At 38.6% G+C, this 24,469-nt stretch overlaps 1 protein-coding gene across 5 annotated transcripts in view; it reads right to left on the reverse strand.

Annotated features, from left to right (window-relative positions):
- Positions 1-24,469, reverse strand: part of LOC149794573 (uncharacterized) — a 121,667-nt gene that overhangs the window by 19,249 nt on the left and 77,949 nt on the right. For 3 of the 5 annotated variants that reach the window (XM_089968853.1, XM_089968852.1, XM_089968851.1), the window contains exons 8-11: positions 19,731-19,757; positions 19,229-19,255; positions 2,080-2,106; positions 1,578-1,604 (exon numbers count right to left, since the gene is read on the reverse strand). In XM_089968853.1, coding sequence (XP_089824979.1) covers positions 1,578-1,604; positions 2,080-2,106; positions 19,229-19,255; positions 19,731-19,757 — 108 coding nt within the window. The remainder of the gene's footprint in view (positions 1-1,577; positions 1,605-2,079; positions 2,107-19,228; positions 19,256-19,730; positions 19,758-24,469) is intronic. The other 2 variants (XM_089968854.1, XM_089968855.1) reach the window with 2 other exon arrangements.

Consider the following 24,469-nt stretch of genomic DNA (forward strand, 5'->3'; position numbering starts at 1 on the left):
AAGTACAGAAAGCTTCAAAAGGTCAGTAGATATTTGTTCGGTCTTTGTGGAATGCGACTGCATTTTAATTGTAGGTCGTATGTATACTTTATTAGTACTAGAATCGTAGTACGAAGAATTACTTTGTTTTGTTAATATGTTTGCATATTTGAAAAAATGAGTTGATATTTGTAAAGAATTATATAGCGTGCCAGCCGTCGTAAGAGTTAATATTGTAATTTACTATGTGGGTATTTTATAGTAGACTAACACATATGTTCATATGATTATAGATTTTGCCATTGTTGAATATTTGTAATGTACAGACATGCGTCTGATTTTGTCAGATTGTAGTACGATGAGATTAAATATATATGTGTATATACTGACGTGACGCAATGTATTGATGTCTGTATAACAATTCGCTGATACTGTGTTATTACGCCATTGTTTACCCTGCAAGAAGTGTGTGGGAATTTCGATGTGTATGCATGCGTGGCCGAAACAGTGACAGCTATCTGATGGTTAATTGTCGTTATAGTGTGAGGTGAGGTTCGATAAAACATTTGTTAACGCCTTGTGGTTTTTCACAGGAAGCTTTGAGGGACAGACCATTTAAAGTTTGGTCCCGTAGTCTCGGATAGAGAGACGGAGGAAAGGAGAAGAAAGGTGAAGTAAAGTCTGGAGCGAAGTTGGAGGAGGAGATAGTAGAGAGAGGGAAACAGAGACAAAAGAGGAGTTAGAGGAACGGAAAGAAGGAAGAATCAGCGCGAAGAAATAGATGAGTAGATGCAAGGACAGGGGGAAAATCGAACTCAAACTGTAAATCACGGGATGAATTAGGCTGTCACTTGGTCGAGGGAAAGACGAGTGATTGGAAGTTATCGTTTTAAATTATCACATTTATTAAATTGTTATTGATTGAATTTCATCTTCGTGTTCTCTATAATTTAACCGTCGGCATTGCTGACTGGGGGCTCAGAGCTGTAAATCTACATCATCACTAATTTAACTTTCTAACCTAACGAGCCAGTGTGGAACTTTCAATATAATTTAATTAAATTATATTGGGAGAAACCCACCCCAATACGACAGAACGACACTCTCTCTCTCTCTCTCTCTCTCTCTCTCTCTCTCTCTCTCTCTATATATATATATATATATATATATATATATATATATATATATATATATATATATATATATATATATATATATATATATATATATATCTGTGTGTGTGTGTGTGTGTGTGTGTGTGTGTGTGTGTGTACTGACACCAATATAACCGAAGAGGTTAGAGAGTTTTTATTCGCTCGTATCAAGAACTGAGTCTTGGTCACGAGTAACGGCAATTTCAAAAATACTGGAAGCACATGCGACTCTTAAATTTAACACTTATTTGTTTCCAACATACAACAAATAAACATATGTGTGTATTAAGCATCAGATATATTACACATAAGATATATTAGAATTATCTTGGATATGGTCAAGTATCAATACTAACGTAAACACTGTAAAACAACCGCAATCTAATTAGCATTCAATTTTGTTTTGATTTTTCAGTAAAGAATATGTGAGATTTGAAAGGTTACCTTGATTTCCTTGATTCTGCTTATTTACTGTGCCAAAATATAAAACATGTGATCAGTTTTAATAAGGACTTAACGTGTAATAAAACTTTCTTTTTAATGTTAAAAGTTTGCAAAAACATCTGGTCTAAAATCTTTACCATTACACCAAAACATGATAAAAAAGACTTTTATACATTTCTCTGTATTTCAAATAAAATTGTGATGTCGTGTATTTAGGCATTTCTATAATTGTTCTAAATGAATGTGTTTCAGAGAAGTTAAGGAAAATCACATTTATTTACAGTCAGTATAAGAACAACATTATTATGTTTTCAGTCTTTACAACCTCTTTAGATTTGATGTTCATCCGTAACAACATATTCAGCGGAAACGATACATTCATCTCTGTTAGTTTAATATCTTGTGTGCTTTTCAAACAATGTCGCTAAATTTGTTACCTAAAATATCTACAAGCTACTTCTTAAACTTGCTATGAAAGCATATATAAGGCTTGAAAGCTGACCTTGGTTTCGTTGATCCTGCCTATCACCTGTTCAAAAAATAAATGTTAAGAATTGTAATTAATTTTGAGTAGGATACCAAGAACAATGATCTGCTTTATCTCAAGTTAATACACGTGTATGATATTTAATTAAAAGTTTGCCCTTCTAACAAAATACAATGAAAATTACATTTAAAATCGTCTCCTATTTGCATACAAAAGTGAGTAGTTTTTGTGGGGGTAAAAACCGTAGCACATTTCTGTTATTGTTCTATTTGTGTCTGTTTCTAGAATCTGTCATGGACAAGGATATTATTTCAGAATCATCGTAATAAACACAATGGGTATGTTTTCGATCTTACTGGCGTTTTTATATTGTGTTAGCAGCAGGGAAGTTGTACAGACCAGACGTTTCAGACCAAATAAGCCTTCCTACGAGAACTTTCTCCGTAGAAGCCTCAGATTTCAAAAATAAGCCTTCCTACGAAAATTAATTTGCGTAAATTCGTTACCGATTTCAATTTTTATGTGTATTCGGGCATAGAAAAAACGGAAGATTTTAGGGGGGGGGGGGGGTGGAAAATTATTCTGCTGTCATTTTTGCACAAAGGATTTGGCTGCTGATCCTAATTTTACCTCGCATTAAAACAATATAGTTGAAAATAATATGAGTCGGAAAGCTAGTAGAGTTGGAGAGCCTCATTCTGCCAGATTAGCGCGAGAGCAATTAGCGGCATTAAAAAAGTTTATCCCGACAAAACAATTATTTAAGAGAAATGTTCGTGGTTACGAAGACTCGCAGTATCATCTCGGTGAGGTATCGTCAAAGTTGTTGAGTCCAGTCACTGGAGCAATCGAGCAAGTTGCATACGGTGACAAAAAGGAAGATAACGAACTTAGGAAGCGCGGTCTTATTCCTATGACGAGAGACATTGAGCAACACACTCGATTATTGCCGGAACGAATAGTACAAACACAAACACGAGCACAGGCACAAGCACAAGCACGAGCACAAGCACAAGCACAAGCACAACAAGAACAAGCACAAAAAGCACAAGCACAAGCACAAGCACGAGCGCAACAAGAACAACTAGAACAAGCACAAGCACAAGCATGAGCACAAGCACAAGCACAAGCACGAGCGCAACGAGAACAAGAACAACTAGAACAAGCACAACGAGAAGATAAGATTGAGCGGTATATAGAGGAATTAAGGGAAAATCTACAAACGAAAAAAGTACAACGAGAACGAATAAAAGAGGAAGAAGAAGAACAAGCGCAAGAAGAAGAAGAATAAGCGCAAGAAGAAGAAGGACCAGAAGAAATATCAAAGGAAGAAAAAAAAGAAAAGAAGGAAAAAGGACCCGATCCTGTTGCAAATATAAAGAATAAATTTAGAGAAGATGGTATTATCAATATGAATTTGGAATTGTACAAAATTGATCATAATAATCTTGAGGAGCTTGGATATTTTGCGAGGCGTAGTTTTGATAATCGACATCAATATTTAACAGATAAGGGATCAGATTATTATACTTCACGAACTCTCTGGTATAAGGCAATATACCGATTAAAATTTGATAAATCTCAGGCCAGGGATGATGATGTGAATTTTGTTCATTTTGAGAGATATGCAACTACTCCAATTACTGGACCGTTTGAATTTTCTAATCTCAATGAAAGAAGACCCGAGGAAGATTTTACGAACATTGGAATTCAAAAATTAAATGAAGGCGACCTGTTTAAAATAGCAAAATACGGTTACGATGAAAAAGGAAAATATTTACGTCCCGCAGCTCTTGAAAAATATATCCCCGAGGAATGGGTTCCCGTTGTGTATTTTGCCTCAAGGAGAGAGAAAATCGATACTAATAATCCCACCTTCAAAAAATTTCAAAGGGCTGTGAGAGAATTAGGTGAAAAAAAAGAAGAAGAGGAGAAATTCGAGGAAGCGTTATCGCCATCGTTATTTCCAAAACCAAAGACAGGAAGCGGATATACCGTTTGCCCTGACAGTGTTGTCAACGATGTATCTCGCCTTGAGGTATTAATCGGAGGAAAACGAGCCGGAAATAACTCTCGCGAAGTAATCAACGAAGCCTCAGATATTTGTCAGCGATTATTCCGTGGTGGCATCATTAACTCTTATATTTACAAGGAACTTGTCGATGAGCTCATCGATTAAAATAACATAATTGAAATAACATGATTGTTCACAAGCATCAGCGTAGACCCAAGCAGGTCCGCGTAGTAAACTCTCGATTGCCCGTATACAAATATATACACGGTAATGGATTCGGCGATATTGTTGGAAGTCTCTTTACGCGAATAATACCTAAAATCGGACCCGCGGTCAAACAACTCGGGTTAAAAGCAATAGGAAAAATCGGCGAGACTGCTATCTCTGGTATCGGTAATTTGGCCAGTAAAGGTTACGATTTTGTCAAAAGTAAAATATCAAATTTAATTCGCAAAAAACAACCCGTCAAATTACCTAGCACCAGAGAAATGCCACCCGAAATTAGTAAAATCATAAACGACGCAGCAAATAAAAAAATAGACGATCTAGCGCAGGAAGTTGCTAAGACAAATCTCGCAAATGAAATTGCTAACACAAATCTAGCAAAGGAAGTTGCTAAGACAAATATAGCGCAGGAAGTTGCTAAGAAAAATCTAGCAAATAAAATTGCTAAGACAAATCTAGCAAATAAAGTTGCAAATACAAGTTTTATTTCAGGTAGCGGTCTTCGTTTTAGATGATATTCTTAATAATAAATGTTCGCACAAGTGTCAAATGAAGTGTTTGACATGGACGAGCCTGTAGGCAGGGACACATCCGTGCGGGATTTCCAGTATTTCTCGTACGAAGCAGTTGACCCAAATACACCTAATCGCTTGGAAATTCAAGTCCACGATACAACAAGGTATTTTCTTCCATCTGAGGCATATATCGAGGTTGTTGGGAGAATTATTAGGACAAACGATACCAACTTTGGCGATAATTTCAAAGTCGGATTTGTCAATAACGGTATTATGGCATTATTCAAGAGCGCCACTTACATGATCGATGGAAGAGAGATCGAATCAATTACAGATAACGTTGATATAGCAACGACGATTATAGGCCTAGCGAGATACTCGGATGATTTTACCAGATCAGCCGGTCCTAGCATGATGTTCGCCAAGGATAATTCTGATCACGCTGATCATGTCCAGTATATCGTCAGGAGACCGAGAAATAACGCTAATAATGCTGACGCTGACGTCGAAAGCATGATAATTAACACCAATCCCAATTATAACCTTGGATTTGCCACGCGGAAAGTCATGTTGACTGGCGATGAACGAAGATTTTCCTGTGCAATTCCGCTATCTCACATTTTTGGATTTTGCAGGCATTTCCGAAAAGTTATTTACGGAGCAAAACACACGATAACTTTCGTTCGAGACGCTGCTGGCAGTAACAAAGCCATCTGGCGAGAAGCTAGTGCGGATGCCGCTAATGTCGGTAAAGTTGTCCTTGAAAAATTTACCTTGTGGATGCCAGCGATAGTTCCATCGATGCTCGAGGAAGAAAAATTATTATCATTCATGAATCAAGGCGGAAAATCCGTCATGTCCTGGTTGACAACGATGACCGACTCCTGCGATGTTAATATCAACGGAATATTTACCTGGGGAATTGCGTCACAACAGGGCGCTTCGGCACCTAGACACATCTTTGTTGCTCTTCAAAATGCAAATAGATACGATCAAGAACACAGCCATATGATATTCGATCAATTCGCGGCAACAAACGTTTCATTGAGAATAAACGGCCAGCAAGAACCATCAGAGGAAATAGCCATCGATTTTGCCAACTATTCGACTGCCCGCGCATATCATCGATTGCTAAGTTTCATGGGTCGCGATCAAAATATCGATACAGGATTACAAATATCACAGTTGGATTTTAATACTCGCTATCCTATCTATTACTTTTCCCTGGAGCATCTCGATTTGGTAAAACAATCCGTTGTCGATATTCTTTTCAAAGCCAGAATTAACACAGGCGGACCAGCAAGGGCCATCGCGGTAATCCTCAGTGATAGAACAATGATCCTGGAAGGCATCAGCGGTAAAATGAGAGTTATCGATGCTCCTGTCGAGAATATGTGACAAATTCCAAATTTAGATTAAGCGATTATTAATATGCCATACGAACACGTCAGTGTAACTCTGACCCCGGGTCAGATAAAAAAACTCCAAAGAGCAACAGAAAAACGAATCGGTTTGAAATTAACCTTGAAAAACGATCAAATTCATGGTGGACCTAACAAACTATCGCTAACTAGAATTCAACGTGAACGATTTACCAAGGCCAAATCAGCAAATTCCGGTGTTCATGTGAGTCTCTCCATAGGCGCCATCAGAGATATGGTCAAAACAGGCGGGTTTCTTCCTCTATTGGGGCTAGCGAAATTGGCTCTTCCGGCGATTGGAAAGGCACTAGGATTAGGCGCGCTCACAGGTATAGGTTCCCAAGTAGGTTCCGCAGTAACAGGTAAAATTACCGGAAGGGGATACGGTAAAAAAAAGGGAGGACGAATTCCCTTCCCCCCTCTCTCTATAATCACGAGACTTTTGCAAAAACAACAAAAAGGATCCGGCCTTTATCTAAGACGTCCCCCATACGGATCCGGCCTAAGATTAGCACGGCCTATTCAAATTTAGATCTAATCAACGAAGCAAAGAAAAAAAAAATAAAATTTTTCAGAGGCGTATTTATGCGGGATCAACTGCCAGACAAACCAAACCCTACCGAGACAGGAATAATAAATCTCGATAAAAATACCGGCCCTGGCACCCATTGGATTGCCTACGCGATTAATCCTCGCGAAGTCGTTTACTTTGACTCGTATGGATTAGCGCCACCAAATGAATTTATCAAATACGTAACTTCGTTGAAACTTCCGATTTGGTATTCGACTCTTCCAACACAAACATTAGCTGATCCACCAATATGTGGTCCAGAGTCAATTAATGTTCTTGACGCAATTTCAAAATCATCCGGTCCGTATCACAAAATTGTATTTGAATACGCCGTAGATAAATATCATGGTTGATATTTACGGTAGATTTATCTACAGGAAGGAAAAAGCAGAAGTGACTGACGTCGATCTATCAAAGTTCGCAACCAAGAGCGATATTAACAATCTTCTATCACTGTCAGAGGTAGATCCTGGCGAAGTTGCTGTTTTTCAAAATACCGAAGGGCGATTACAAACCAGTAATGTCAAAATAACTGATATAATCAAGCGAGAAGAATATAATGATCATATCAGTCAATTTACTCGCCAATCGGAGATGGTATTAAAATCTATTGCTGATATTACTGATATTATCGCGGTATTACCACTAAAGGCTAATATCGCGGATGTGGAAAAATCCGACAAAGAGCTATCAGCGGCGATGCTTCTAAAGGCCAATATCGCGGATGTAGAAAAATCCGACAGAGAGTTATCAGCGGCGATGCTTCTAAAGGCCAATATCGCGGATGTGGAAAAATCCGACAGAGAACTATCAGCAACGTTGCTTCTAAAGGCCGATAAAGCATTACACGACGATCTTCAGGACAGAGTGACAAAAAGATTTAACAAACTAACTAACGATCTTAAAAAACTCGAGGAGGTATCAAAAAATCTCAATAAAAAACTCGACGAGGATATAAAAAAATTCATCGAAACCTCCTCAACTACACACAGCGATCTCATCGAGAGAGTAAAATCCATCAACGAGGAAATTACCAAAATAAATACCGCGATGGGTCAAAAAGCCGATAGAACATCACACAGCGATCTCAGCGAGAAAACAAAGAAAATAAACGAAGATATCGCCCAAATAAACAAAGATATTGAAGCGGCACGTGCATTAATATTTCAAAAAGCCGATAGAACATCACACAGCGATCTCAGCGAGAAAATAAAATCCATCAATGAGGATATCGCCCAAATCAACAAAGATATTGAAGCGTCACGTGCATTAATATTTCAAAAAGCCGATAGAACATCACATAACGACCTCCACGAGAAAACAAAAAAAATCAGCGAAGATGTTACTAAAATATCCGAGGAAACCTCCGCGGTACGAGAATTAGCGAATAAAAAAGTCGATACATTAGTGTATGACGGAGAAATTCGAGATTATAACACGAAACTTCTCAACGCAACTTCAAAAATTAGCGATATTAACACAAAAATATCACCACTGAATCTTCCAAAATTGGCGCGTTTTCACGTGCCGGATCAGGTGGTAACAAAAAATCTTAACTGCAATGTGCCATTTGTGTTGAATACATATAATTATACTTGGGACCTTGAAAACAGTATCGGGTTTATTTTCACCGTGCCAATTACTGGCGTATATCGAGTATATATTATCTCTGAGATAAAATTTAAGATACAAGAACAAAACCGTAAAATCCACGAATTTTATCCCGGATTTTTTATTGTTTCGCTAAGTGAAGATAGCAATATTGTATGCGAACTAGAACCGTCAGACAGAACCACTACAGGACCGATTCCCTATTTTGTAATTTTCGAATATTTATCAGGATGGAAAACAGTTGGTATTCCGGGATAAAAAAACACAATTGGTAATCCGTAATTGTTATCGTAGATTAATAAATGACCGCATCGGATTACCGTTACAATCAGGCGCGATCATGGCAGGATTCACTAAAAAAACTCCTCGACGAGTATCAGATAAAAATAAAGAAATACCAGCGTAGATTAGTTATCATTGACGTTGCCGTGTACACGGTATCCGCGATAGTCGCTGGTGCTGGAATAATTTTATCCGCGGTAACAACAATCGCGCCGATCGTAGCAACGATAATAATCTCGTCAACAACGACAATCGCTGGTGTTCTCAATATCGTAGCGAAAAAAATCTCATCATGCGCGAGTGAGAAGTTATCATTGTACAAAAACAAACTAACCAAGATCAATGACGCGTATTCGAAATTATCATCGCTGCTTTCCGAGAGTCTTAACGACGGCGTTATCTCCGATCTAGAATTTTCGGCAATGATCGGTATTTACTCGGAGATTGAACAAATGAATATTAATAATGTCCGAGCTAGCCCAGATAGTGACAAACACGACACCGCCGACAACAACACTAATATCGTTAAGCTCCACCAAACCTGAATTTAGCATTAATTTTCCAACGCCAATCAGCGTCAAAGAAATTGCGTTAATACAGTTGCGTGTCTACAATAGTTGGCCCAATGTTAGATCGAAATCATTTGGTAAATTATTATCAAACAATTCGCTTGTTTTTGCTAATAAAACCAAACCCGATGGAACTCCTGATTGGATATATGTTGGTATACCAACAGGCAGTTACGAAATTGATCAACTAGATAAGGAATTTACCACCAGAATATCAAATATAACCGGCGATGCTACTCCGGGAATAAAAATATCTGCGCATGATCCAACGCTGTCATCGATGATAGAAGTGAAATCACCTTACATGGTAGATATTTACCAATCATCGATTAGATCTATATTAGGTTGGCCTGAAATTCCGCCTGTGGAAACATCAGATGATACAACCCCCGGTTTTATCTCGAAGGATTCATCAAGGCAGCCCGAACCAAAAAAATCCGACTTTATCACCGACGAGGTATCGTATGAAGTTCTCTCATATCACTTAGATCGAGTTAGTTTAGCTATTAATTTCATTAATCAACATAAATCCGGCAAAATAAAAATTGTCTTTGCTTCCGTTGATGAGGAATCAATAGCATTTATTTCCGCCTCCTCCACACCACCCCCGACCATAATAACCGGCGATTATATAAAAAAAACTATCGATGAATTTAACACGGAACATAATTTATATTTATCTCATGTGAGAACATTATTTAACGAATGTATCTCGGATAAATCAATTTCGTGTAAATTTATTTTAAAATACGTGAAATATTTGAATAGGCTTGCGAACGACCTTGAATATTATCACGGAATATTCATTAAGGCTATCATCGACGATATATCTGCTGGGTGGAATTCCTACAGATACGAATTTTTCGAAAATTCGGGTAATAAGAAAAAATTTATGACATTACTAAATATAACCGAGGAAACGCTACCAAATTTCAAATTTCCCGGTTATAAAGTTGCTGAGATGAGAAAATCCGTCACTGATACTATCGATGAGTTATTTCCGAAGTTACATGCCGCATGGGCAGAGAAGACACAATTATCGTTGTTTCTCAAACACAATAACGATCCCGCCGGGCAGGGGCGGCATATATCGCCGGGTATCGTTAATATAACGGAAGTTATCGCGATTTATCTTCACGCGGATGTTGTCGAGGGTAGCTACAATGTTGATTCGTCAGAGTCAAATCAAGCGCAGCAGGGTTTTATCTTGTATTCGTTTTCACCTAGCGCATCTCCGGGTTATTTGATAATAAAGGAGCCGGTGAATCCGTTTTATCTGCGTTGTCATAATCGATTATTATCGAAGATAAATTTCAAACTGACGGATCAGAAAGGAAATTTGCTTGATATCCGCGGGGAAACTGTTAGTATCAATTTGCTGGTGAAATCGTAAATCCGTCCGCCAGGGAAAACAGGCTAAAAAAATAAATAAAATCCAGGGAAATTTTCAAAATTAATATATTTTTTTAATTTTTGTTTTTTTTTTGTTGTTTGCGGAAAATATTCAGGAAAATTCAAGAGTCTGCGATTTCCTTGGCCTTACCCTCATCGACAAGTTTTTTCAGCTGTCTGATGCGTGAACTTGTAATTTTTTTTGACTCGTATGCTTCTGATAAAATCAATCTAGCTTTTTCTACCAGCGTAGATAATTTAACAAAATCCTCGACGCGATCATCGCTGACTGTCGAAAGTGATTGATACATCGCGATTTGGATTTTCTTTATTAATTTGTATTCGGATGGTAGCGTGTATTTGTATTCGATTTTCCCTTGAACAATCGTCTCAAATTCGGATCGGATTTTATTCGCGTCCAACTCCGAGGGAAGATTTATATTTTTTTTTCTCAGGTCATCAATAGCTTCGATAATATTGTTTATGGTTTGCTCATCCATGTTATACAATCCTGTAATATTCAATTATTCTTCGTCGCTTTCCGAATCGAATATTATCGGAATATAGGAGAATTTGATCCACTCGTCAAATTTGTAGGAAAATGTTGCTTTATATTTTTTTTCTGCCACTCGTCGCACCGATGCTTTATTAATACTAAAATATCTTGCAGCGGCGCTCATCGACGTGAATATCATCTCCTCACCCGTTTCCTGATTTATCGATTTGATGACCTTGGCGTATTTAGGGTGCCTACCAGCATTGCCGGATCTTGAATTTTCACTCTGCGTTACCGCTCGAATGTTAGATAATTTATTATTCAATTTATTTCCGTCGATGTGATCGATAACAAGTCCGATTTCTATTGGTCCGTGATAGCACTCGTAAACGAACCTGTGACAGAAATAATTCATATGTCTTCTTTTTTTATTCTCGCTGACGGTAAATCTGAGATAACCCGAATTGCTAACCCTACCAACATTTTTCTTCGTTTTGATATTTCTGACAACACCATCCGATGATGCCTCGTAACCCTCGATGGTTGGATGAGATCTATACTCGTGCGTGATTTTCATTGCAGGAATCGTCGATTTCATTTCCATATACAATATTCTGTTTGTCTAAATCATAATTTGCCTTGAATCGATTAATGTAATCCTCTTCGCATGTTATCACCGACGAGGATCTTTTTTCATAATATCTCCGCAATTCCCGATAATTTTTCCCTCCACAGGACAAACACAATCGAGTCTTTCCTCGAGTGCCAACTTGACAAACTAAGCACCGCTGTGGTCCTTTACTGCCTCGTCGAATCGCATATATGTGAGCGCCACAATAATCGCCTCTGCAGGATTTGTCGCATGATTTTGTTGATCCGATTGGTATCCATTTGCACTGCATATTATAATTTAAATATTTGTCTAAAATATAATAATGGATGCATTTGATCTTGATGAGGCAGAATATATCATTCCTGAGGTTGATCGTGCCAAGAGAGAATTCCTCGATGATGGAGCGGTTCACACTTGGTCGACATGGAAAACTAACTCTGTTGATGCAACGATGAATCTAGAACGAGCGAAAAATATAATCGAGCACATAAAATTCGAACACAAGGAAGAACGATTTATCTTTGGAATAAAATTTATTGTACAAATGCCTGACGATACTTGGATTATTCGCGATAAACGAGATCCAATACGTGGTAGTAAGAAAAATGTTGTTCTTGATAAAAATTCGAAGCCAGGATTATTATTGGGAATTGACGGTCCTTATTATGCCAGGGCGTATCCATCTAGCGCTGTTGTCTATGGAATTTATCGGCTAAATAATAATCCTGACATGAAAAATCTACCTGCGATGAAGGAATCACCGATGATAAACTGCGTGGCTGAGCGCGTTATCGAGCACATGAAAAACGCCCGTCGTGGATCTGGCCTGACTCAGTTGAGGTTGGAAAAAATTAACTCATGGGCAAAGACAGTTGTTGATGGCGCATCGATTGACGATGTAGCTGTGTTGAGCAAGAAACTTAAATTTCCTATCACGGTGAAAACGCTATCGGGAGAAATATTATATTCGTCGCCATATAGATCTCGAGGAGTTCCAATCGAAATTGTTGATCATAATTCACATGCGTGGTCGCAATCGGTAATGATATTCCCGCGAGATCGCGCTGTTAAATTTTATCCCGTGGAAGGCGCAAAAGATAATTCCGATGCCATGTTCCGATATATCAAAATATTAGCCGCATCTGATCCGATATCGGTTTGGTTATTCTCGAGTGAAGAAAAATATGATCAGTTTATCTTGCCTCGAGGAGATATTTACCGTGATGAAAAATCACATGAATCTTTGAAAAATATCGCGGTGAAATATTCGTCAAATCCTGATCAGTTATTAACGAACTGCTTTACTGTTCCGTCTGTTGCTGCTCACGCTGCCAGAGAGAGAAATTCGTGGAAACCTACAAGGAACGAATACCTTACTGATATTCAACTTAGCTGTATCGAATACGGCCATGGCGGATTGTGGAATACCAAATATTATTTCGAAGATATGATCTCCGTTGATATGAGCGCGTGCTATCCTGGAAGTTTCCTCGGATACGGCGATTGTGCGGATTATTTTGCTAAATTTGGCCATCCCACCAGCGAGATGACAAGGGTAGCAATTAACGGGCCGTTGCCTGATTTTGTTATGACCGGATTCGCTTGTGTCACTTCATTCGAGTTTGCTGAAAATTTACATAAAATTTGTTATATTTGGTTTGGTCGGCATTTATCGCAGCGTCGTTGGGTCCCTATAGTGTTGTTGAGATATATGCTGGATTCGTCAATGTTAGTATCGTTGACGGTTAGCGAGGCGATTATATCGTATAGAAAACAAACTGAAGTGTGGTTGCCGACGGATTGTGAAAACGCGAAGGATATCGGAAGAAAAATAATTGGCAAATTTACTCAAGGAGGATCCGTTGATCATAAACATCGACACGCTAGATTGTTTATCAACGATGCCGAAATGGATTTTATTATTGCCGATACAGTGTCGCGTGGAATATTCTGCAACAGAGAGAATATTATCATTGACGGAGTAAAGTTGGGTACCGTAATTAGCTATCTCGACGGAGAATCAGCGCAGTATACGCATTTGAGGTCTTCGATGCTCGCTTATGTGAGTATAAATTTACTGTCGATGATAAATAAATTTTCTGATATCGCGGTAAGGGTCGCAACGGACTCGTTTTATATCGATAAGAAATACCAGTATAGGCTGGATAATTTAATCGCCGATGGTTCTTGGGGCACTTGGAGGATAAAAAACGAAGATATCCTAGATTACTGTGAGGACGCCGATGTCGAAGATTGCGATAAATTTCATCGAGATTAATTTGAGGAAATATCGACGGCTGCATCTGCATTTGACCCGATTTCACGTAGTAAATTCGTTTACCTAAATGGTCCTGGTGGTAGCGGGAAAACAACGCGAGCGATAAATTTATTTGCGAAATCTGATATGATAGTGTTGACTCCAACTCACAGATTAGCGCGAGAAATAAGGCAACGCGACGTTGATTCTTGTACGTATCACAGTTATTTCAAATACAGCGGTGGATTATGGGATTCGGCTCGTATGGGAAATAAATATATTAACAAAATTATAATATTTGATGAAATTTGCACAGTAAATTTAGTTGTATTAAAATCGTTCCTGATTTGGCTGGAGGAGAAAAATACCGCTGTGATAATGTGCGGAGATCATGGCCAGCCTGATCCTATTGATGGTGAATCTCCTCACGAATGGCTCAGGAACTTTGTTGACTATTATGAGGAAATCGACGCCGATTATAGATCCGATGATATTTTACTGACTGAATTTAAGAAAATAATTCGATTACAACCGAATAAAATTCAATGCGATGTGATGAGAAGAATAATCGACGAGACTCCGATGGATATTTTTCTAAATTTGTGGCGTCCCGATCATTTGATTGTTGCTAGTAGGAAAATTGTTCGTGATGTTATTCAGGATATGTTATTCAAGCTTCATTGCGAGAAATTTCCAACATTACAGGTGCCGTTGTGTTACAGGCCCGCTGATACCAGAAAACAAAATATCAGTGTTACTTTACCCTGCGGAGAGGAAAAGATCCTGGTCTTGAACGATATTATTCTCGTTGATATTAATCTTGTTAATGACGCGATAAACGCAGAAAGATCGCCATGAAAACTAGGATATGCAACAACGATACATTCATCGCAGGGATTAACCGTGGATGGCCAAGTTTGGATCGTCGATGATAGAATTTCCTGGTCAAATTTAGTGTATTTAGCCGTGTCAAGAGTAAGAAAATTATCTCAGTTAGGTAGAATTCGGTTTCACATTAATGACGCTGGCGGTAATTGAGTATCTTTCGGTATTATTTGTAATTCTTCCTTGGTAAATCCGCGTTGTGGCGCTAGCAAATCTAGGAAATAAATTGCCGGTCTTCCTGATGATCTTGTTACGGCGGATATTTTGTGTGTTGTTACGCTCCAATTTGGATCAGTTGCTCTTTTTCTTCCTCCTTCGGCCTCGCCTTCTTTATATAAATACCTGACCGTGACGCTACCTAGCACAGGCGGAATTGTGGAATCTCGCTTTAGGGGTATATTCGGTTTTGTAATTGCAATTGCGGGTTTCATTGCTATTGTTCGAGTTGTCTCGTTATTTAGCGCGTTAATCACATGAGGCAATCTCGATACCCAATCATGAGATCGATTATCTTGGATGAATTCGCGCGCGTACTGATATCCGAATAATCTTTCCGCTAGTGTTTTGTTGAATCTTTCGACGATGGCTTGATTACGATGAACACCTACAATACCGCGACGGATTTTCACGTTGTTCTTCTTCATCAATGAAGTAACCGCGCCGAGGAATTCTCGTCCTGGATCAGTCTGAAGAAGCTTCGGCCAGGTCAGCGGAGATCGCGAGTAAATTTTCTCAAACGCCTTTGAAATTTCCGTTGCTGTTTTATTCGATAACGGTTCCGCCTCCTTGTATCTGCTTGCGATATCAACAACCGTCAACACGTATTTGTATGTACTCCGTCGACGGTATCGTAAGGAAGAAACATTAAATCAGCCTGATGGACTTCATTAGGGATACTGACGGAGAAACTCGCATACGATATTTTCTTAGGCGGAGGAAGATATATTTGCCAGACTGCCTGTTTCGATAGCCACGATTCAGCAACGGACTGCTTTACTTTAGCGGCCTTGGCAAGTTTGGCAATTGCTGATTTTCCTCGCCAGAATCCTCGCGGAGAATAATATATTTGCTCCATTATTATTTACCAGCACCGAATACTAATTTACCTTTCATTGCGCCTTTTATCAACCAGGTTGCTAATTTTTCTTTAAATTTTTTGTCAGGAATCGCGTCTATTGCATGAATTAGCCTAATATCTGCGAGATGTCTTTGTTGTAAATCCCCGCTACGATACGCAAGATCGTGATAGTAACACGCGTTATCGATGGCGTTTACTGGATCCTCGCCGGGATTTGGTTGATTTTTATCGTTGAGTCTGATATCGAGTCTTGTTCCGGGTCCGCAGTAATTGTATCCTGGCAGATGCTTTTCTCCGGGATATTTCGCCCAGGGCAACCCAGGTAGATTTTTCATGGAGGCGGCAATGTCTCCTCCGGTTCTTCTATTTTTTTTTTTACAAATCTGAACTTGCGTGTCTTACAAACTTCGCATTCTCCTGCAATTGCGTTCCTGTTATTGCGTGTGACGATTTCGGTTGGATTTATCGTAGCTGTGCGCGTGCGACACTTAACACAATATAGATCCATAATATTCTAGTAACATGAATGTAATTGATTTTTCAGCCACGAAGCGACGCGAGCAGGTGAAACACAACGCGGTGTTACCGAATTCGATAAGGATGATAATTATTGGCCCGTCTGGTTCTGGAAAGACGCAATTGTTGCTAAATTTGATAATGCGATGGCTAAAATGGGATAAGTTGTATTTGGTTGCGCCATCCGTTGATGATCAGCGTTGTTATCAAGTGCTAAAGGAATTTAGCGACAATACTGACGAAGGCACAATCGAATTCATCACAGACATCAATGAGGCTCCATCAGTGGAAAATTTAGATGGCGATGTTAATGATCTTGTTGTTTTCGATGATGTTATGCTGGATAAGCAAACTAATCCGGCTAGGATATTTTCGCGTGGCCGACACAAGAACACCGATGTGATTTACGTGACGCAGCGATATACGCAAATTCCAAAGGTAATTAGGGACAATTGCAATATCTTATCCGTTTTCAATGGCGTCGATACTCACACATTAAGAAATATTCATCAGACTTGGTGCAACGGCGACATGGACATAAACAAATTCAAAAATTTCTTCAGCCGCGCCCAGGCAACACCGCATGGCTTCATCACGATTAATCTTCATGATCCGCGTAGTAGATATCGAATCGGTCTCGATCAAATTTATTCATTAATGCCATTGCATTTGAAGTAATTTTGAGGGAATAAAATCCCGATTTTATTCTCAAGCGTGGGGGGATGTCATGTTTACCCCGACCCAGAGTAGCCCAGTTTGAAACATGTATAATCAAGGTAATTCTGACGGGTCATTGTTTGATGTCGAACATTGCCGAAGGCTAGCACTAATCAGTTACGTAAGATTGTTGTGGCTAGAATCGAAAAACCGGACATCGGAGTTGCGAGGCGCCCGATAGCCAGTTATCACCTAGGTGTCGAAATGTTTCCAAGATCAAAAGAAATTGCCTGAAGAAGTGGGAGTGTCCTAACTTCTTTCCCCTGCAAACAGACAGACAGGTTGAACTGGCCGCTAAGACGATTGGACAGGGGCACAGCGCCACCCAATCAGAATCGAGATATGGGGAGACCTTGATTTGGGTAGAATGATATCCCTGCGTTTTCCGGCAAAAGTTAGTTCGCTGAGAGAAATTACCCATAGAAGAGGTTAGCGTAACTCCGAATAGCCATTCGTTATTGGCGGGAAAATCTTAGAGCGGGAAGGTCTAAGTACAGAAAGCTTCAAAAGGTCAGTAGATATTTGTTCGGTCTTTGTGGAATGCGACTGCATTTTAATTGTAGGTCGTATGTATACTTTATTAGTACTAGAATCGTAGTACGAAGAATTACTTTGTTTTGTTAATATGTTTGCATATTTGAAAAAATGAGTTGATATTTGTAAAGAATTATATAGCTTGCCAGCCGTCGTAAGAGTTAATATTGTAATTTACTATGTGGGTATTTTATAGTAGACTAACACATATGTTCATATGATTATAGATTTTGCCATTGTTGAATATTTGTAATGTACAGACATGCGTCTGATTTTGTCAGATTGTAGTACGATGAGATTAAATATATATGTGTATATACTGACGTGACGCAATGTATTGATGTCTGTATAACAATTCGCTGATACTGTGTTATTACGCCATTGTTTACCCTGCAAGAAGTGTGTGGGAATTTCGATGTGTATGCATGCGTGGCCGAAACAGTGACAGCTATCTGATGGTTAATTGTCGTTATAGTGTGAGGTGAGGTTCGATAAAACATTTGTTAACGCCTTGTGGTTTTTCACAGGAAGCTTTGAGGGACAGACCATTTAAAGTTTGGTCCCGTAGTCTCGGATAGAGAGACGGAGGAAAGGAGAAGAAAGGTGAAGTAAAGTCTGGAGCGAAGTTGGAGGAGGAGATAGTAGAGAGAGGGAAACAGAGACAAAAGAGGAGTTAGAGGAACGGAAAGAAGGAAGAATCAGCGCGAAGAAATAGATGAGTAGATGCAAGGACAGGGGGAGAATCGAACTCAAACTGTAAATCACGGGATGAATTAGGCTGTCACTTGGTCGAGGGAAAGACGAGTGATTGGAAGTTATCGTTTTAAATTATCACATTTATTAAATTGTTATTGATTGAATTTCATCTTCGTGTTCTCTATAATTTAACCGTCGGCATTGCTGACTGGGGGCTCAGAGCTGTAAATCTACATCATCACTAATTTAACTTTCTAACCTAACGAGCCAGTGTGGAACTTTCAATATAATTTAATTAAATTATATTGGGAGAAACCCACCCCAATACGACAGAACGACACACTCTCTCTCTCTCTCTCTCTCTCTCTCTCTCTCTCTCTCTCTATATATATATATATATATATATATATATGTGTGTGTGTGTGTGTGTGTGTGTGTGTGTGTGTACTGACACCAATATAACCGAAGAGGTTAGAGAGTTTTTATTCGCTCGTATCAAGAACTGAGTCTTGGTCACGAGTAACGGCAATTTCAAAAATACTGGAAGCACATGCGACTCTTAAATTTAACACTTATTTGTTTCCAACATACAACAAATAAACATATGTGTGTATTAAGCATCAGATATATTACACATAAGATATATTAGAATTATCTTGGATATGGTCAAGTATCAATACTAACGTAAACACTGTAAAACAACCGCAATCTAATTAGCATTCAATTTTGTTTTGATTTTTCAGTAAAGAATATGTGAGATTTGAAAGGTTACCTTGATTTCCTTGATTCTGCTTATTTACTGTGCCAAAATATAAAACATGTGATCAGTTTTAATAAGGACTTAACGTGTAATAAAACTTTCTTTTTAATGTTAAAAGTTTGCAAAAACATCTGGTCTAAAATCTTTACCATTACACCAAAACATGATAAAAAAGACTTTTATACATTTCTCTGTATTTCAAATAAAATTGTGATGTCGTGTATTTAGGCATTTCTATAATTGTTCTAAATGAACGTGTTTCAGAGAAGTTAAGGAAAATCACATTTATTTACAGTCAGTATAAGAACAACATTATTATGTTTTCAGTCTTTACAACCTCTTTAGATTTGATGTTCATCCGTAACAACATATTCAGCGGAAACGATACATTCATCTCTGTTAGTTTAATATCTTGTGTGCTTTTCAAACAATGTCGCTAAATTTGTTACCTAAAATATCTACAAGCTACTTCTTAAACTTGCTATGAAAGCATATATAAGGCTTGAAAGCTGACCTTGGTTTCGTTGATCCTGCCTATCACCTGTTCAAAAAATAAATGTTAAGAATTGTAATTAATTTTGAGTAGGATACCAAGAACAATGATCTGCTTTATCTCAAGTTAATACACGTGTATGATATTTAATTAAAAGTTTGCCCTTCTAACAAAATACAATGAAAATTACATTTAAAATCGTCTCCTATTTGCATACAAAAGTGAGTAGTTTTTGTGGGGGTAAAAACCGTAGCACATTTCTGTTATTGTTCTATTTGTGTCTGTTTCTAGAATCTGTCATGGACAAGGATATTATTTCAGAATCATCGTAATAAACACAATGGGTATGTTTTCGATCTTACTGGCGTTTTTATATTGTGTTTGTCACGTTCAGCAGTCTCGTTTTTTCGCCTATACTATCCTTGCTAACGTATGATTTATGCTCACTATTTTTCCAGTATTTGTGTTGCACCCGAACTGATGTTGGCCTGTTCGTCTGTACCTCGCTCTGTCCCGTCTTTGTGTAATTAATGTAGAATATATGCTGCTTCCTCGTGGAAGATACAGACTTAAAACGTTGAAATATTATCATCGGAATTCCACGTGTATCACTGTCTTTAAAATTATGATATAAACCGAGGTGGTGGGTTCGAGGGAAGAATGATTATTTTTTATATTTCTAACTCAAATAGTTTATTAAATCTTGTATTTAAACTGTATCTGAGATTATATCAAATGTGCGTCTAAAAGAATAAATTTAATTCTGATGAAGACGGTGCTTCTGTTACTGATTAACACAGTAAGAGACCAAAGTGTTTTTGTTATCCTACACTGACATTTATTTTCTGCCGTTACTATACATCCAGAAACACTTTGTTACATCTGAGAAACAATAGTCCTGCAAACCACTTTGACTTGAAAATACTTAATAAATTGTTCTTAGAACTTTCTGACATTGCCACTTTATTAATGCGCCTATGGAGCCGTTAGTCACACATATCTTAGGCTTATAACCGGGTATTTTGCTTTTGCTTTGTTTCAGCGTTTCAAAAATTATGTTATTTAGGCGGTCACTTTAGAAGTTTGATACTTCAGATTCATGATATTTATGCTTGTTGCCTGTCTTCATCTACGTTATTGTGTTCATTATGTATTGGCTGTTCAATTCGTATGTGTTTCTTCATCTCCTTGTTTTGGAAATGAGAACAATTAGACTTTTTCTCAGCTGTCTTGCTCCATTGTTTTTGAACAAACCGCCATCACGTGATATTCGCCAGTCAACCCGTTTATGCTATGATGGACCCCCATTAATTGCTTTAAATGATCACTCCTTGGCTCTCCACACTACATTGTGCTCCAGACTAAACGAACTGGAACTACATGCATCATTACCTAAATGTAAACAGAAGCGAAAAAAGAAACGTTGTTTCAAAGCTGGCCGGCGTAGAACAGGAAGAAGAATTCCAGTTATCTCCCTTATTTCAGCTCAACAATTAAAAAAAAATTCGATCGTTCATTTAGATAAACTAATTTAAATCCCTATTAATTCGTCAACCTTTGTGTCAACTATCCAAGAGATACCTCTGCGTATTGCATTATTCAATGCCCAGTCAGAAGGACCACTGGAAAAGCGTACAGAAATAGTTAATTTTATCAACGACCAGACAGAAACATGGCTAAAAACATCAGGCGATGAGCCCAAATGTGCGGATCTAACACCCACTGGTTACTCCATCAAGTCGTTCACACGTAATTCTCGCCGAGGTGGAATTGCTGTCATCACAAAGAACTCCATGATCAAACGTCTTAACCACACCACAACATTCAATTTCGTACACACATCGTTTGAACTAGTCTAAACCACACTCACACTGGAGCAAAGGTCAGTCAATTTTGTCTGCCTATACCGCCCTCCTCCTAGTAGAAAAAACAAGCCTGCTCACTCTCTCTTTTTGGAGCAGTTTCCAAATCTCCTGGACTATGTAAATTCGATAGGTGGCAACCTGATTGTTCTTGGAGATTTCAACTTTCACTTTGACTGTCCCGAAAACCCAACTACATCAAAACTCATAGATTCCATTAATGTTTTCAACCTCAAACAGTCAGTTAACCAACCCACCCATAAACATGGTCACATTTTAGACTAGATTCTTCATAGACCTGATGATAACATTCTACGGTCCTCCCTGGTATCCCATGACCTTGCATCAGATCACCTCTGCATTATATGCCATCTTGAAGTATCAGTCCCTAACCATCCACTTTTATCGGCTACTAAGAGAAACCTCCTAATGATAAGTAGAACCAAACTAATGCACGACATCCAAGCTAACCTAACAATTTGCTTACCTCCTACAGCAGAACAACTCGATAGCTGCCTGCGTTCATTGCTTGACAAACATGCCCCAGCTACCAAGTGCAGAGTATCAATTCAGAAGTGTTCTCCATGGTATAGCAGTGTTAGGGACCAGCTTCGCACTGCTAAAAGAGACCGCCGTAAAGCTGAGAGGCTTTGGCTTTCCACCAGACTTACTATTCATAAGCAAATCTATGAAGCCGCTAAGAAGAATGTCACAAGTATAGTCCATGCAGCGAAATCAGCCCACTACACTACTAAGATCATGGAAAGTTCCATCTGCAAAGAGCTCTTCGAGATTACTAACAAGCTAATGTCAAGGAATAAATCTACACCACTTCCAACTACCTTCTCTCCAGTCGACCTTCCGGACATATATGCAAATTTATTCCGTGACAAAGTACAAACCATTAGAGATAAGCTTGACACCACAATTTCAATTGATTCGTCGTCACCATACAGTTGAGATGCAGATTTTGAGAGGCAACCATTAGCAGCATTTGAACCTGTCTCTATGGATTTCGTACGTACAATTCTGATGAAGAGTGCACCGTAGTCATGTGAACTTGATCCAATTCCAACATCACTGCTGCTTGAGTGCTTAGATCTAGTATTGCCTTCACTAACTGATGTTATTAATACCTCTCTCTCATCCGGGGAAGTCCCATCATTATTCGAAACTGCCATTGTAAAGCCTCTGCTGAAGAAACCAACACTAGACCATAAAGATTTAAAGAACTACCGCCCAGTTTCTAATCTCCCATTCATATAAAAAGCTTAGAAAAGATTGTTCTATCCCAGCTTGTATCTCATCTGAATTAAAACAGTCTTTTTAGCAATGTACAATCTGCATATCACCCTTGCCACAGTACTGAAACTACTCTTCTTAAAGTAGTTAATGACATTCTCTCTGCGTTGGATAGCGGAAAGATTACAATCCTCACTCTCCTTGATTTGTCTGCAGCATTTGACACAATAGACCATGATATATTACTTCACCGTCTCCAGCATGTATTTGGCATTCATGATACAGCCTTACTGTGGTTCAAGTCCTACTTGGTCAACAGGACACAAATTGTATCTGCAAATGGAATACACTCAGCCCAGTTGATCTATGTTGTGGTATTGCACAGGGGTCTGTTCTTGGACCTTTTCTCTTCATTCTGTACACTCGGTCGCTCTCGCGTGTCATATATCATCATCCAGTGTCTCACCAATTGTACACTGATGACACCCAAATATACAAATATAGCCACCCAACTGAAGTTGATGCTACCATCCAAGGTGTAGAGAGGTGCATTTCTGGTGTGAAATCATAGATGACGTGTAACAAGCTGCAGATGAATGATGATAAAACTGAGGCCATTGTGATCACAACACAAAGACTTTTTTATTCACATCCTTTACCTTAAACAATAAATATCAGTAACACCAACATTAAATTCACACAATCAGTACGAAACCAAGGTGTTACTCTGGACAGTACTCTCATATTGCACCAACATGTCATGAACATATGCAAGGCTGCATATCTTGAGCTGAGACGCATCAGTTCCATTCGCAAATATCTTTCAGTTGATGCCACCAAAACACTTGTGTGTTCATTAGTACTTTCAAGACTGGACTATTGTAACTCAATTCTGTCTGGTTCATCTCAATATCTGCTCCAGAAACTTCAGAAAGTTCAAAACACAGCTGCTCGGATCATCCTTAGAGTACCACGATCAGAGCACACCTCCCCGATGCTCTATACCCTACACTGGCTATCCATTCGATCCAGAATCAAACACAAAATTTGTTCTCTGTGCTACGTTTCACTGTCGGACTCTAGTCCAACATACCTATCCGACCTCACCCATGTGTAAACACCAGCAAGATACTTACGCTCCTCTTCTGACAATCGTATACTCATTATTTCCACTATGAAAACAAAGTCATATGGACAGCGTTCTTTTGCATACCAGGGCCCAGCAACGTGGAATGAATTGCCCACTGAACTTAGACACAAAGACACAGTGATCACATTCAAGTGTACTCTCAAAACTCACTTATTTCGACTGCAAGAACAAACTTAAAGATCTAATAATGTTTCCTACCTGAAATATTCTCAGCATGTGTTTTAATGTTTTTTAATGTTTTCTATTGTCTAATGTTGTAAAGTGCTTAGAGCTTCTAAAGATTAGGCGCTATACAAAGTCCTCATTATTATTATTATTATCATTATTATTATCAGTATGTACATATCTCCCTTAGAATCCACCTTGCAGTAATTCTGCACAAAAAAATTTTGTTACAAGGTTGAATGAAAATCTATACAGTACAATATAGTATATATTGTTAATATCTCTGCCATAAGGTGCATGTTGCCAATTACTACTGTTGAACCCAGATGTCTCTCAGCTGT

This window comes from Sinohyriopsis cumingii, chromosome 8, assembly GCF_028554795.1.
Source record: "Sinohyriopsis cumingii isolate HCF-2022 chromosome 8, ASM2855479v2, whole genome shotgun sequence".
NCBI classification, from domain to species: Eukaryota; Metazoa; Mollusca; class Bivalvia; order Unionida; family Unionidae; genus Sinohyriopsis; species Sinohyriopsis cumingii.